Source organism: Haliotis rubra, unplaced genomic scaffold (genome assembly GCF_003918875.1).
Source record: "Haliotis rubra isolate DU_JTF1 unplaced genomic scaffold, ASM391887v1 Scf434, whole genome shotgun sequence".
NCBI classification, from domain to species: Eukaryota; Metazoa; Mollusca; class Gastropoda; order Lepetellida; family Haliotidae; genus Haliotis; species Haliotis rubra.
This window is the reverse complement of record NW_025767118.1, coordinates 667,525-682,904: the sequence shown is the minus strand read 5'-3', so window position 1 is coordinate 682,904 and position 15,380 is coordinate 667,525. Positions and strand designations below refer to the sequence as shown.

Here is a 15,380-nt window from a genome sequence, read left to right as displayed (position 1 = left end):
AGTACAGGTTTCAATGGGCCTATATGCCACTGAAAGCTGCAAGAGAAACAAACATTTGGCCCTTCCATCCCTTCAAGGACTCAACAAACATGAGGTTCTGGGTCCTGTTGGACAAATGAAATACACAGGGTATCATGGGTTCTACATCATTTAATATCTATACATGCAGATACACAAACAGAAAGACCATTTGACAGTACAGAAACAAATACATACTTCAGAGCATCAAAGTTAAAGTAATAATAGAAGATTCATGGAATTACTGAGCAAGTATGGTTTTATGCTGCATTTAGCAATATTCCATCAATATCACCAAATGGGACACCAGAAATGGGCTTCACACACTGTACTCATGTGGATCTTTGGTATGGAGTGCTAATGCCCAACCACCCAATTTAGTTAATGAGAAATAGAGGTTGAAGTTACTTGAGAACAATTGGTGTGCGGCTCAAGTGTTTTCTATTACCATGTATTTATAGACCAGTAACATTTGTCAATTTCTACAATAGCATATCAAGAGAGTCTCATTTTAAATTGGGAAGAAATCTCACATACATCTTAAGGAATTACTAATTAATTAAGAAGTAAAATGGCAAATATCACCACTTCCAGTTGAATAACTTGGCATGAATGAAAAACCTGAAGGGTTGTAAGTCACAAGATTTGTGAAAAACACAATCATAGACATGGTGCTGATTGATTGGGAACCCAGAGTCTGGCATTGGCAAGGGACATAACTCTGCACAGTGAACAGATAATGCTGACAACATGTGGGGCAAAAGGTCTTCAGAGACAGTTAAATCTCACATTTGGAACACATTGATCATGAAGTTTTAGCCCCACGAAAAGGCAATAATTTAAACCAATACAGTAGCTGCTGACATTCATGGACATGATTAGTGCTAGCTTATCACAAGACTTTATGCTGTAAAACAATGTTTGGTCTGATCAGCTCACACTGAAACTGACTGACTGACTGACTGACTGAGTTTTACGCCGCTTTTAGCAATATTCCAGCAACATCACGGCGGGGGACACCAGAAATGGGCTTCACACATTGTACCCATGTGGGGATTCAACCCGGTCTTAGGGCGATAGTAAGCGAAGCAACGCTTTGAACCATTCTGGCTACCCCACCTCCCCTCACACTGAAACAATCCTTGATAATGTTAATAGCTTATATACAGTTGACAAGTAGTTGACAACATTCAATTGTCTCAGCAAAAAGGCTGAACAAACTTTTCTGGTGTTAAGTTTAATATATACCGATATATAAAAGGACACATGGTGGGATATTCCTGGTGTTAAGTTTAATATATACCGATATATAAATGGAGACATGGTGGGATATTCCTGGTGTTAAGTTTAATATATACCGATATATAAATGGAGACATGGTGGGATATTCCGGTGTTAAGTTTAATATATACCGATATATAAATGGAGACATGGTGGGATATTCCGGGTGTTAAGTTTAATATATACCGATATATAAAAGGACACATGGTGGGATATTCCTGGTGTTAAGTTTAATATATACCGATATATAAATGGAGACATGGTGGGATATTCCGGGTGTTAAGTTTAATATATACCGATATATAAATGGAGACATGGTGGGATATTCCGGGTGTTAAGTTTAATATATACCGATATATAAAAGGAGACATGGTGGGATATTCCTCACATAGAATAAGTCAATATTGGTTGCACACAATACCGTATTCACCAAAATTAGCACACCTACATATATTACAACTGTTCTTGCCAACTGATCACCAGGATTCACAACACTCAGCAATATTCCAGCTACATGATGGCAGGCTGTAAACAATTGAGTCTTGACCAGACAATCCAGTGATCAAACAAAAGGAGCAACATCATGTCATAGGTACTAAGCGAGTGATTGAGTTTAGTTTTACCCCGCTTTTAACAATATTCCAGCAATATTATGGTGGGGCACACCATAAATGGGCTTCACACATTATACCGAAGTGGGGATTCGAACCCATGTGTTCTGCATGCTGAGCGAATGTTTTAACCACTAGGCTACCCCACCGCCCCTCATACATCATAGGTACTAAGCCTAACCACCAAATCCATATTGTTATCTGAATGGACAAAGAAAAGTCACTGAGGACCAATGCTAACCCAGAATCCACGTGAAGTACATCAGCCAGAAAAACTCTGTTTCACATTTGTGATAAGAAAGGTAAGCAGATAAAAGCAATTCCAAAATGAACATTCGCATAATAGAACTGTGAATTAATATACACAAGGAAATCGAAGGTGATCCACTTTAGACAGAAACATAAGATACCACCATTCCATTACTTGACTTCAATTTAGTTGAATGAAATCCTTTTCAAAAGATAAACGGCCAAAACAACATAAAAAATACATTTTAATAACTACATATCATTTAATAATGCTGAATGTGTTCAGTCTACCTCATAGGAAACCACTAAAACTGAACATGCTGAAATTGGCTTACAACCATGACATTTGCAAAATGCACAAAAATAACAGTACAATGCCTTAAATTCTGAGTGTTACAGATAATACAATATTTCAGTTATAATCATGTCAATGTGGGCCAAAAGCCCAAAATAATGCAGGCTAAACAAATTTACCTCTACTTTGAAACTCATGGGTGCTGACAATCTCCTTTGAGTGACATTTTGGAAGTTGGAAAGCACAACATAGACAAACTTTATGGATAACAACTTCTATATTTCATGAGGACCGCCTCCGTGATGTAGTGGTTAGGGCATCCGCCCAGAGAGCGGAAGGTCATGGGTTCGATTCCCGTCTGTGTCATACCAAAAGACGTTAAAATAGGTACTTGTTGGTCACTGCCTGGCGCTTGGCATTAATGGGTGCAACAAGGACTTGTCGGCTCTGAGTCAGTATAATGTGTCTGAGTGGGGTATTCATGCTTAACTGTGGCATGGTATCTCAGTGAGCTAGCACTATAAAACCAGCTTAAGTCTGGGCTAGTACAAGCAGCCGCACATACACACACACATGCATGTCATCATATGAGCGAAATATTCTCAAGTACAACGCTAATCCCCATTACACCTATATTTCATGAGTGCGACATTTCATTACAGATTCTTGTACAATTGTCATTGTATATGTCAACTGTATGCAATACAAAATAAAGAAGTTGTTATCCATGAAGTTTGTCTGTATTGCATACAAACTCATTTTGCAATGTTTGACCATCATTAAATAAGTGGAAAGGACTTTTGCAAGTGTATTGTCAAGTATCGATAGAGAAAAGAATGTATCGTGTATGATATCACAAGGAACCCTGATGTACTGGTGTATCCATGAGTTGAAATTTTTTCAAAACTCCACTGGACCAAATATCTATTTCACTTGACCACAATTAATAATTTGGTTTCTTTTGCAAATAATCTTTATCAATTGGTAGCAATTGCATTTTTATTCCATCATCAGAATACATATATCAAAACATTTCCATAGTTTGGCACTACTGTAATACGTAAAGTTTAATGTGGATATTTACTTGACCAACCGGAGAATTCCACTGGACTCAGGCGTCGAGCAATGGTATTTTTAACCCCTGTGCATCATTTTGTGCATATTGCTGATCACTTTGTATTCCGCTATGAGGAAACAGTTATTTCCACCCTAACAAGCAATACTACACAGAAAGCATGGATACAGCAATGTCACGGCGGGGAACACCAGAAATGGGCTTCACACATTGTACCAATGTGGGGAATCGAACTTGGGCATTCGGTGTGACGAGTGAACACTTTAACCACAAGACTACCCCACCACCCTGTGAACACAGTGGATCATAGTTACACATGGTAAAGGGATTCTGTGTGGCAAGGTTTGAGGGAGGTTGAGGATGTACAGATACCATAGGATACAGCAGCTGAATGTCTGTTTACCCAGTAGTCAGTCATCCTTATGTCACTAATATAGAATACAAAGTGTTCTAAACAAGGTCACAACTATACAACATCTGAAAAGTCTTCCGACAAATGTTGATACATAGTTGACTAACTTAATAAGAAAGTATCTGAAAAGTATATCAGGCCAGACCAATTTTATTTCTTGTTTTACGGATTTGTCCTCAAAAAACCTAGTCAGGAGGGAACAAAAATAAAAATAAAATGATCAGTCAAAGTAACATTCCTTCTAAATACTAAAAGTATTTGACATTTGGGAATAAATGAAGTGTATATGGGGCAAAAAATCAATCTAAAAGAAGTTTTCTTGTAAGTTTACATTTTTGGCCAATAAAAACATAAGGATTTATTTTTTGAGCGGGGAAAATTAATTTTAACTTTTTTTCTTATTCTTGAAAAAAAAAGAAGCCGGCGATCCTGTAAAACAAGAAATAAAATTGGTCTGGCCTCAAGTGAGTATCATTCATATTATTTGAGAACTGCCTCTTATATTAGAATCACCCATGTGTTCATCTGAGAAGGGTAAGTTGGATGAGACTCACAGGACTTGTGTTCATCTGAGAACTAGAGTGAGTGAGTTAATATTTAACGTCACATCGGCAATATCTCAGCCATATCACGACGAATCTGAGAACTAGAAGTTGGATGAGACTCACAGGACTTGTGTTCATCTGAGAAGGGTAAGTTGGATGAGACTCATGAAAGACTTGAAATCATCTGAGAACTGAACGCTGGATGAGATTCATCCAAGATTTAGTTTGTCCGAGAACCATCAGTAACTTGGATCAGAATCTCCACAAGTTACTTAGCTGGAAAAGAATCAACATCATCACAAAACACTCTTCTATACACAAAGAACTTAATTAAGCACCCCCTGTATTTTTGCAATGCTTGGTTTTCAACACATACAAAAAACTTCTCGTGGATGGAAAAACATGAGTTTTTCTGACCCGTATGATCCTTTGACTCATAAAAAACAACAAAATAATTGGAATCCATGTTGATTTTATGATGATAATTGCTAATTTCTCAGTTTAAAAAAACACGGATTTTCATACAAAACCATGTCTGTACAAGTATGGCCTGGAATGTTTCATGTTGCATTTATTGGTGAATGTGAACATTCAAAATGTCATTTTGCGTGTCTTACACGTTTCAAGGTCATTATCGAGTGTAACTTCCATGTGACTGTATGACAGCAAGCAACCTCCTCCTCATCCCCCCTGTCAGCCTCCTGACCCTCTAGAGGTACAGTCTACGCCATTCCTCGTGTAAAGCAGCTTCCAATTGGGCCAGGTTCTGTACAGGAGGATCCCTTTGTATGCACATGACGACCAATCATGTTCCAGATATGCTCCAAAGGGTTAAAATCGCGGCTCATTCAATCGTGAGATATGTCAAGGTGTGTTTAACTAAGTTCTTTGTATATATCATTACAATACCATATCCAAGAAATATAACAGAAAATGAATCTGCATTGGTCAGTAAAACGCAAGTCAAATGAGAATCATCCACATCTCATGTTCATCTGAGAACTGCCAGTTCATTTGAGAAATGTAATGCTGTTATATTTCACAAGATACTTATTTAACCATGTTTATAAATAAAACAGTTAACTGTATTTCTCACATGACAGAAAGACAAGATATTACATGCTTCACATCATGCATCTAGCAGTAATGACTAGCCCTGATAAACTACAGGCTCTCAGTCTCTCTTCCATATGATAAACACCATAACAACGTTGTTGAAATAGATGTTATGCTATACATGCTGCTAACATATATGTAACAAACTAATAGTAACCATGGTAACAATTGTAAAAGGTAAAAACAGTTTCTGTTGCGATTTGATAATACAACATGTTAAATATTAACTGGGCTACAACAAACAGACTCTTGAAAACTGTATGAATCTAGTTTTGCTTTCCTCTGAACAAGTCCCAGACAATGTGCAAAAGTAATTTTGGGAATGATAATGATCAACTTGCACTAAGTCAGAGGTATTGTCTGAGATGCATTACAAAACCAAACAAGTCAAACATACCGTGTATTTGATTTTCTGAGAAATCAACAATCACAGGTTCAGCTGACCTCTACAATTCGTAAAACAGTGCTATGAGTACTACTCAAAGATATATATATATGGACCATACCATTCTTTCATATTACTATGTAACATAAAAAGAATCCAGTGGTTCTTAACTTTGTTGAGTAGTATATATTGGCCTGACTGTGCATATTGGTAGACACTGATGTGTGGACGATGTGCTGAGATGTATCTGTGAAATATGGGAAACATCCTGGTGCATCCATCAATACCTGCACCAGTTTCCAATTACAGGTAACAGTGTCACACCTGCAGCAGTGTCAAGCTACAGGTGATGGTGCCACACCTGCAGCAGTGGTCAACTACAGGTGATGGTGTCACACCTGCACCAGTGGTCAACTACAGGTGATGGTGCCACACCTGCAGCAGTGGTCAACTACAGGTGATGGTGCCACACCTGCAGCAGTGGCCAACTACATGGTGTCAGTGACGGTCAAGCTACAGGTGACCACACCTGCAGCAGTGGTCAACTACAGGTGATGGTGCCACACCTGCAGCAGTGGCCAACTACAGGTGATGGTGCCACACCTGCAGCAGTGGCCAACTACCAGGTGATGGTGCCACACCTGCAGCAGTGGCCAACTACAGGTGATGGTGCCACACCTGCAGCAGTGGCCAACTACAGGTGATGGTGCCACACCTGCAGCAGTGGCCAACTACAGGTGATGGTGCCACACCTGCAGCAGTGGCCAACTACAGGTGACGGTGCCACACCTGCAGCAGTGGCCAACTACAGGTGATGGTGCCACACCTGCAGCAGTGGCCAACTACAGGTGATGGTGCCACACCTGCAGCAGTGACAGGTGATGGTGCCACACCCACACAATGACACCTGCAGCAGTGCAGCAGTGGCCAACTACAGGTGACGGTGCCACACCTGCAGCAGTGGCCAACTACAGGTGATGGTGCCACACCCACACAATGACTGTGATCGGTCTCTGGTGCCACACCTGCAGCAGTGGCCAACTACAGGTGACGGTGCCACACCTGCAATGACAGTGGTCAACTACCCACACCTGCAGTGATGGTGCCCACACCTGCAGCAGTGGCCAACTACAGGTGATGGTGCCACACCCACACAATGCATGCAGTGGCAGCAACCACCTACGGGTGACGGTGCCACACCTGCAGCAGTGGTCCTAACTGGTGCCACACCCACACAATGACTGTGATCGGTCTCTGGTGCCACACCTGCAGCAATGGCCAACTACAGGTGACGGTGCCACACCTGCAGCAGTGGCCAACTACAGGTGATGGTGCCACACCCACACAATGACTGTGATCGGTCTCTGGTGCCACACCTGCAGCAGTGGCCAACTACAGGTGACAGTACCACACCTGCAACTACAGTGGCCAGCTACAGGTGGTGGTGCCACACCTGCCACACCTGCAGCAGTGGTCAGTGGCCAACTACAGGTGACGGGTGCCACACCCACACAAGGACTGTGATCGGTCTCTGGTGCCACACCTGCAGCAGTGGCCAACTACAGGTGACACCACCTGCAGCAGTGGCCAACTACAGGTGACCAACTACAGGTGACAGAGCCACACCCACACAAGGACTGTGATCGGTCTCTGGTGGCACTTAAGTGTCAACAATGCTGGTAAATTAATTAATTAATTTATTGATAAACAAAGCACAGGTATCAACACAAGTCTCGGCATCTTGAGCGTCAACCCGTACAATACCCGCCAATCTCATCAAAGTTAGATCTTACACTCCGAAACTACACCACAGTAAGAGCTCATTAGGTGAATTTTCTGATCAGACAATCAGCATCAAATCTCCTAAATTCAGGATGAGTGATCACAACATTCAGCATTAGTTTATGCAGTTTCAATATCTCAAATATGAACTTTCCGAATCCACATATTATAAGGAAGGCCAGGTCATTATGTTGTGGATAATTTATACAACTGGCATTTCAGGGCTGAAAAAACTACACCAAAATGCAGTACCATCAAAAGAATATTTTTGAGAGCTGTAGGTTTTAATTCCAGAAGTCAAAATCTCTTAATCAAGCTGCTGAAGATATGAAGCCAAATCATTTAAAACATGAACTGACATCTGATTGGCTGAAGACTCCATACTTCACTGAGACTGGGTAGTCAAGTTTATTCTGGTTTAAGTGTGATCTTCTTTCTTTCTTTGTTGTTTAACTCTGCACTCAGCAATATTCCAGCTATATGGCGGTCTGGACCAGACAATACAGTGATCAACATCATGAGCATCAATCTACGCAATTGGGATACAGTGAAACAAGTCAACCAAGTCAGCGAGTCTGACTACCCGATCTCGTTAGTTGCCTCTTACGACAAGCATGGGTTACTGAAGACCACTTGTAACCCAGATCTTCCTGGGTCAATGTTAGGGCTGGGACGATTCACCGATGCACCGATACATCACGATACATATAAGTTTGATAAAACTATTGTATCGTCGACTGGTGTATCGATACAAAACGACACACGACATTTTTAAAAACAGTATTATCTTAAAAATTATAGAGTACTTAATTAGAGAAAAATATGCAAGTATCATAGAGTTACTTGTTTGTTTATTACATTAGTGTTATTGTTATACACAAATACCTTGAAATAAATCATCTTAAAGCTTAATACTGTGTCATTCTTTCAAGGTGTATGTGATACGTATCATATCGCAGGTAAAATATCGCGATACGTATCGTATCGTGACATAGTGTATCGTCCCTGCCCTAGTCAATGTGATCTTCACTCAAGAACTGGGAATGAAGTATAAGGTCTAACGTTGGCGAGACAGAGTACACTCAAGAATGTCTTTGGTCAGAGGGCTCTCACACTCAAATACCTTACATTCAGTACTTGCGTATATATATGTACAATCATTTCATTCAACATGTTCAACAAAGCAAAGATATCCTTCCACGTTCACATGTATACTTTGATCCTGATCTTAGTAAAGATGATATAAATATATATGTATAAAGTGGTAAGGGACAAAAAGTCCTTACCAATCTGTCAACAGTCACAAAAACGTGTTTCTTCATCCATATTTGCGCTACAGATCAGGGGTGGAAATAACTTTAAAATTGATAGTGTACTCCGGTACAGTGGCACATCTAAAATCACTTGCCCTGATCATTTTTCCACTATACCGGCCGTTTTCTTGTTGATTTTTTCAATAAACAACATTATTAACATTGGAAAGTCAACTGGACACTGGTACAGTGTGATATACGAATTTGTTTGCCCGACAGAAAAAACACTGGACTCGGACGTCAGACAATGGGTTATTTCCACCCCTGCAGATAACAGCGACTCATACAACAGCCTAACACTAACTGTGCTATTTGTTAGCTTAACCAGATTCAAAATGTCCTCCATCATGGTCAAAACACACAGAGAAACCAGATGGTGTATTAGATTCAACAACAGACAAGGCAGCCCGCGTTTGAACACACTGGAGTCAAGGGGTCCTTGTGACAACACTGGCAAAACTTGGCCCCGAAAACATGTAGGTGCACCTTCAGTTTCTTAAACTTGAGTCCTTAAATGATTCACATACAGTTGAATCCATATATGCATTTCACAACAATACAAGGTCCCATTAATCAAAACCCAATTCTAGAGCCCCCTGTCCGCAAAGTGAGTTTCAAATAATTAACAGGAAATTAGGTAACCATGGTAACTAATCAATTTTTAACCAAACACATGTAATGATCCAAACGATCAGGTAAGTCAGGTTACCATGGTTACCACCTGATCCTTATTACTTTGTTCTTTCTCATCCATGGCACATAAATTGGTAGCGTTTCTTTCAAGGAATCTGCATGTGTGTCATAACAGCGATCTGTCTAGGGCTTGTGAACCTAGTAGCTTTCCTATAGTTATTGGAATAATATTTAGTCACAAATTGCTTTTTGATATGTAACCATGGTAACAGAACCTGCACATCATTACACTTCTTGCTGACATGCTTCTTCCTCAACTGATTCAGATTCTGGAATGCTTTCATCCTGATCCCCTTCTACCACTGACTTCTCTGTCAGCACCTTGTTGGTGCTGGAGGATGTGGTCTCTCCTCGGTCACATTCGGGGTGGCTCTTCTGGTGGTCCTGAAGCTGCTCTACGGTCTCAAACGTCTTCCTACACTCCAGACAAACATGAACCCGATTCATAATGTGATCCTTAAAGTGCATGCTCAGATCGTCGACAGTCTTGAAGCTCCTCTGGCAAACATCACAGCGGGTATTCTGTTTGTCGGAATGCATACACGCAATGTGGGACATAAGCTGGGTGGACATGGTGAATGCTTTGTCGCAGTGGCCACAAACAAACGGCCTCTCTGCCTCGTGTAGAAGCATGTGCTGATCAAGCCGCTTCTGTCTTGTGTAAACTCTCGCACAGATTCGACACTTCAAGGGTTTGGGTTCATGAGTCTTCTCATGTCGTTTCAGATCAAGTGGTCTGAAGAACCTCTTGGGGCATTCATTACACTGATACTGCCTAGTGCTGTGTATTCGCATATGAGCCTTAAGTGAATATTTATCATAAAATAGTTTCTCGCACACCTGACATGGGACGGTCCTTTCCCTCACCATATGAATCTTAACATGCATTTTCAGGTCTCTTAAACTAAAGTACCTCTTATCACACATATCGCACGGAAAGTTTCTTTCGCCTGTGTGTACAGCAATATGTCTCTGAAGCTCCCCAGCCGACATAAACGTTTTGTCACAGTGACTACACAAGAATCTCTTCTCTCCAAGATGGCATCTTTTCACGTGTTTTTGAAGATTACCCAACAGTAGGAAGGACCGGTCACATATGTCGCATTCGTAGGTTTTCTCTTTCGTATGGATATTGACGTGACGTCGGAGTTCGCTTGAGGTTCCGAAGTTTTTGTTGCAGTGTGGGCATGTGTGGTTTCTCTCACCAGTGTGTCTCCGCACGTGGGTATTCAAATTAGATGTCTTGTTGAATGTCATGCCGCAGATAGTACAAGAATAAGGTTTTTCTCCTGTGTGAATCATTTCGTGCTTCTTTAGATGCGACATCTGGGTAAAAGACTTGCCACAAACTTCACATGTATGTTTCTTCACGGGATTATGAGTGGAAAGATGTTTTCGGAGATAATGGCGAGATTTGAACGTTTTGTGGCATAAATTACAAGCATGCAGTTGCCCGTCTGTGTGGATATCCATATGTGCTTTTAAGTTGTATGCCTTTTTGAATGCTTTACTACACACAGAACAAATATATGGCCTGTGGTCGTCGGATTTGCTTGACGATTCATTTTCTGGTGGTTCTGTGGAAGGTCCACCCTGATCAACACTTACATCTTCAGCAGTGTCTTCAGTTTCCTCGTCATCATCAACTTCGTCCGAATATTCTGTGTTGCAGCCAATCTCAGATGAATCTGCAGATTTTCCACTCTTTTCAGGTAGCTCGGGCTTCAATGAATGTTGACCAACTGGATCTGGGCTATCCACTATTTCTGTTTTGATTGGAATATCACACTCACTCGATGCCATTTTGATGTCCCCAGTTTACAAAATCTGAAATGCCTGCTGTCAGGGAAAAGTAGCTGCAACTGCTAATCCCATGGAGCTACAGCCAGTATCTGTAGGATGGTGCATCATGGTCCACCTCTCTGATCATCTCTAGCTGGCTGTCCCTACAACAAAAGTTAACAACCATAAAACTATGTCTCCACACTTATTCTAAACATATTAATCTTGGAGAATTTTCTGATCAGCCAATCGGAGTCAGGGTATCTAAATTCTCTGTAAGAATGATTGAGGTACCTTAAACTTTGCATTCTGACAAACATAACTGAATCTCAAAATCGAATATGAAGGAATCTGATTGCTAACAAATGATTATAATTAATGCTGTGGATATTTTCAAATTCTCTGTAAGAATGATTGAGGTACCAAACTTTGCATTCTGACAAACATAACTGAATCTCAAAATCGAATATGAAGGAATCTGATTGCTAACAAATGATTATAATTAATGCTGTGGATATTTTATATATCCTGTTGTTTCTGAGGACTATGGTTTTCTGTAGCCAAAATAAGTGTTTGAGTATAGTTTCATGCCACTCATAGCAATATTCCAGCAACATCACAGCAAGAGACACCTGAAATGAGCTTCATACATTGTACCCTTGCTGGGAATGAAACCCGCACCTTCGGCGTGACAAACGAATGCTTCAACCATGAGGCTACCCTACCAAACCCTTTAGCCAAAAGGGTTCCTATGGAGGAGACATTGATTTGTGTTCAATGGTGGTATTTTTGGGTACATATTATAATTTCAGAATGAAGGTATCAGGACAAAAAGGTTTTGGATGCTGAAACTCAACTGGCTCATCCTTTTTTTGATTAGGTAATCAAAGCTTTCCTGAGTTCATCTGACCCAATCCATGAAGATCCGGGTTAGATCTGATCTTCTGTAACCCATGCTAGTTGTAACTTATGTAAGAGGCAACTAACATGATCGGGTGGTCAGGCTCGCTGACTTGGTTGACACGTCATCATCTCCCAACTGTGTAGATCAATGTTCATGCTGTTGATCACTGAATTGTCTGGTCCAGATTCAATTATTTACAGACCGCTGCCATATAGTTGGAAATTGTTCAGTGTGGCGTAAAACTAAACTCACTCACTAATCTGACCCGACTGTCCATGACGATCTTAGTTTCAAATCTTGACACAAACATGCATCAAATTAGAGAAATAGATCAGATAAAATGCTGAACATGGTGACTCCATGCCCAAAATTTTGGGGTTTGACCATCAAAAGCAGAAAATGGTATATTGTTGGGATTTAATTTTCTATGTGATCACAATCTTAGCTGCATTACAGATCATTATAATTTCAGCCTTGGCTAGTCAGAACATGCACTTGGGATCCAGCAGTTGCTAGACACTGACATCATGCAGATTTTACTAAATGACAGACATTTACTGCTGAGCCTATATCTATCATACATTCGTCAAAATTGCATAGACTTTCCTGAATGACCTCACTACCCTGATCATGGTTACATTTACAAACCATACATGAAGGATTTTTGTGTTGATAATGTTAATACATAATAAGGAATTTATCATCCTCATCTCAAAGATGAGCTTGATCTACATTCCTTTTGAAAATTATGCTGAATTAAGATCAAAACAATGGCACATGTCTCCGGTCACACAAGTGGACTGAAAATGTTTTCAAAGTGAACTCAACCACAGGAATTTGTAACTGTACACAAGTAAACATTGTTATTCATACTGGTATCGTCTGAGGCCCAGGGTCAATAAAATATGTTTATTTGTGAAATACGAATTTATGTGAGTGAACCTGCATATGCAAAGACTTTCTTTTAAATGAGACGTTGACAGGGATAAAACTATTTTTTGAAGCACGAACCTAACTCACTGTTATTAACCCTCTTTGTGAAAATACACTGCATCATGGCACACAAACCTTGACAGCATTTGCATGTCGACACCAGCGGGTCACATTCAACGTCACATTAGGCTGGATAGCCAGACAAGTGTAGCATAACCCTATTTCATTCATCCTGCATTGCCGAAATACACACTCACGTCTTAACTTCTAATATATTAATATTGTAGCATATTCTCATATACACACCGTTATCTTGCATGAACTGTAACAGTTAAAAAAGTGGCTTTCTCTTGACGATCACACACTGCTATCCGAGGGCCACTTCCGCTGTAATATCATTCGGCATCTTTCGTCAATATCCGTAAATAACAAGACGGCGAGTTGTCACGAATGTCAATGGATACGCGCACGCTTCAAGATTACCGATGGCAGGTTTTTTAAACTTGATAAATTGTGAATATGCCGTAGAACTTAAAAGTGAACGTTTCATAGGAGATATGCTTTGATATTACATTTCAAGTATTTCCAGGCGCGTTTGTATTAGTAAACTCCGAACATCACTTGCAACAATGCGCGATGTGAGGAGAATACTATGAAACACTCAGAAGAGATTTTCATTAGTCTGAGAATGTATAAAACCCCTTTTTTCAACTAAATGAAAGGAATGTTTAATAAGTTATTTGTTAATTGACACCTTTCTATGGAACATTAAATTATATATGACTTTTTAGACTTAGTGAATCCAACTTCTTATTATTTGGTATATGTATACATGTATCTTGAAGTTTATCTTTAAAAAAATTAACATATACTTCTCGTTTTAGCGTATCTCATGTTACATGTAATTATCTTGTGTTAGTAATATAGCCATAAAAGATGATAAACATCTGTAAATCCAATCAGTCTTATAAGCGTGTAGTAAATATTATCATATATTGATTTTCAGTTGAAAGTATGATCATTTATCGACATTATGTTTATGAAATGAAGGGTACTGTCGCTTAGACAGTAGTCACAGAATAAATCTACATGGTTATATGTGTTCTAAACAATATTTGATTGAAATCAATTGGAAATAAAAACAGATGTTCGCATAATAAACCTACACAAGTACTGAATGGTATCTTAAAAGACCCCGTCAACAAGCACAAGATCGATAGGGTTTACTCACGAAAGTAATTGTTCACATGTGTAGCTATACACGAGAGGAAGTGTAAATTTACTATGCTTTCCCTTAAACATTAGCTGATGTGTATAAATAAGGTTAAGTCATGTAAATGCTGGGCGGTGGGGTAGCCCAGTGGTTAAAGCGTTCGCTCGTCACACTGAAGGCCCGGGTTCTATTCCCCACATGGGTACAATGTATGAAGCCCCTTTCTGGTGTCCCCTGTCGTTATATTGCTAAAATATTGCTAAAAGCGGCGTAAAACCTAACTCACTTATGTAAATGCTCTGTTGCCCACTTATTCATCAGTGGTTCACAGTGCAAATTTTCTCCCTGTGTAAATATACACACATATGAGTTACTAAACGCGTTCACATGACAAGTTTACACACCTAGGTATATTTAAACACATGTGTAAAGAGGTGCATTAGACAAAGTCACTGTGAAAATCTATAAATCTGCTGTTCGTTTTTTTGGTTTTTGTTGTGTGTTTTTTTACACAAATTTACATCATTTGAAACATGGTGGCGGTCAGGTGGCTGCAATTAACACCCACCCACCGCCACCACCACCACCACCACCCCAACAACCCAAATCGCATGCATTACACTCTGTATTCTATATTTTTGCCTCAATTTAGTTGAAATTCGAAGGCAGCATGTAACATACTATGTTGTGGTCTTTGTTGATAATGACGCACAAACTACTAGCGTGATTTGATTATATATTTAAGTGAAAAGCCGTGCTCTTTTTCGTTTGCT

General features: G+C 39.9%; 1 protein-coding gene and 1 long non-coding RNA gene across 2 annotated transcripts; both read right to left on the bottom strand.

Moving 5' to 3' along the window:
* Positions 1 to 6,621: 6,621 nt before the first annotated feature.
* Positions 6,622 to 7,370, bottom strand: LOC124289155. The gene is made up of 3 exons (XR_006901612.1): positions 7,254 to 7,370; positions 7,013 to 7,049; positions 6,622 to 6,850 (listed from the first exon to the last, which is right to left on the bottom strand). It is a non-coding gene; the product is annotated as an uncharacterized LOC124289155 (long non-coding RNA).
* Positions 7,371 to 9,676: 2,306 nt separating this feature from the next.
* LOC124289160 (gastrula zinc finger protein XlCGF57.1-like) lies at positions 9,677 to 13,783 on the bottom strand. The gene is made up of 2 exons (XM_046725771.1): positions 13,701 to 13,783; positions 9,677 to 11,721 (listed from the first exon to the last, which is right to left on the bottom strand). Exon 2 carries the CDS (start codon positions 11,576 to 11,578, stop codon positions 10,001 to 10,003), a length of 1,578 nt encoding a protein of 525 aa, XP_046581727.1. The 5' UTR covers positions 11,579 to 11,721; positions 13,701 to 13,783; the 3' UTR covers positions 9,677 to 10,000.
* Positions 13,784 to 15,380: the final 1,597 nt, after the last annotated feature.

What these genes read in the sequence shown, in the direction of transcription:
- LOC124289160 (XM_046725771.1), bottom strand. Translation starts at nt 11,578, where the DNA reads ATGGCATCGAGTGAGTGTGATATTCCAATCAAAACAGAAATAGTGGAT.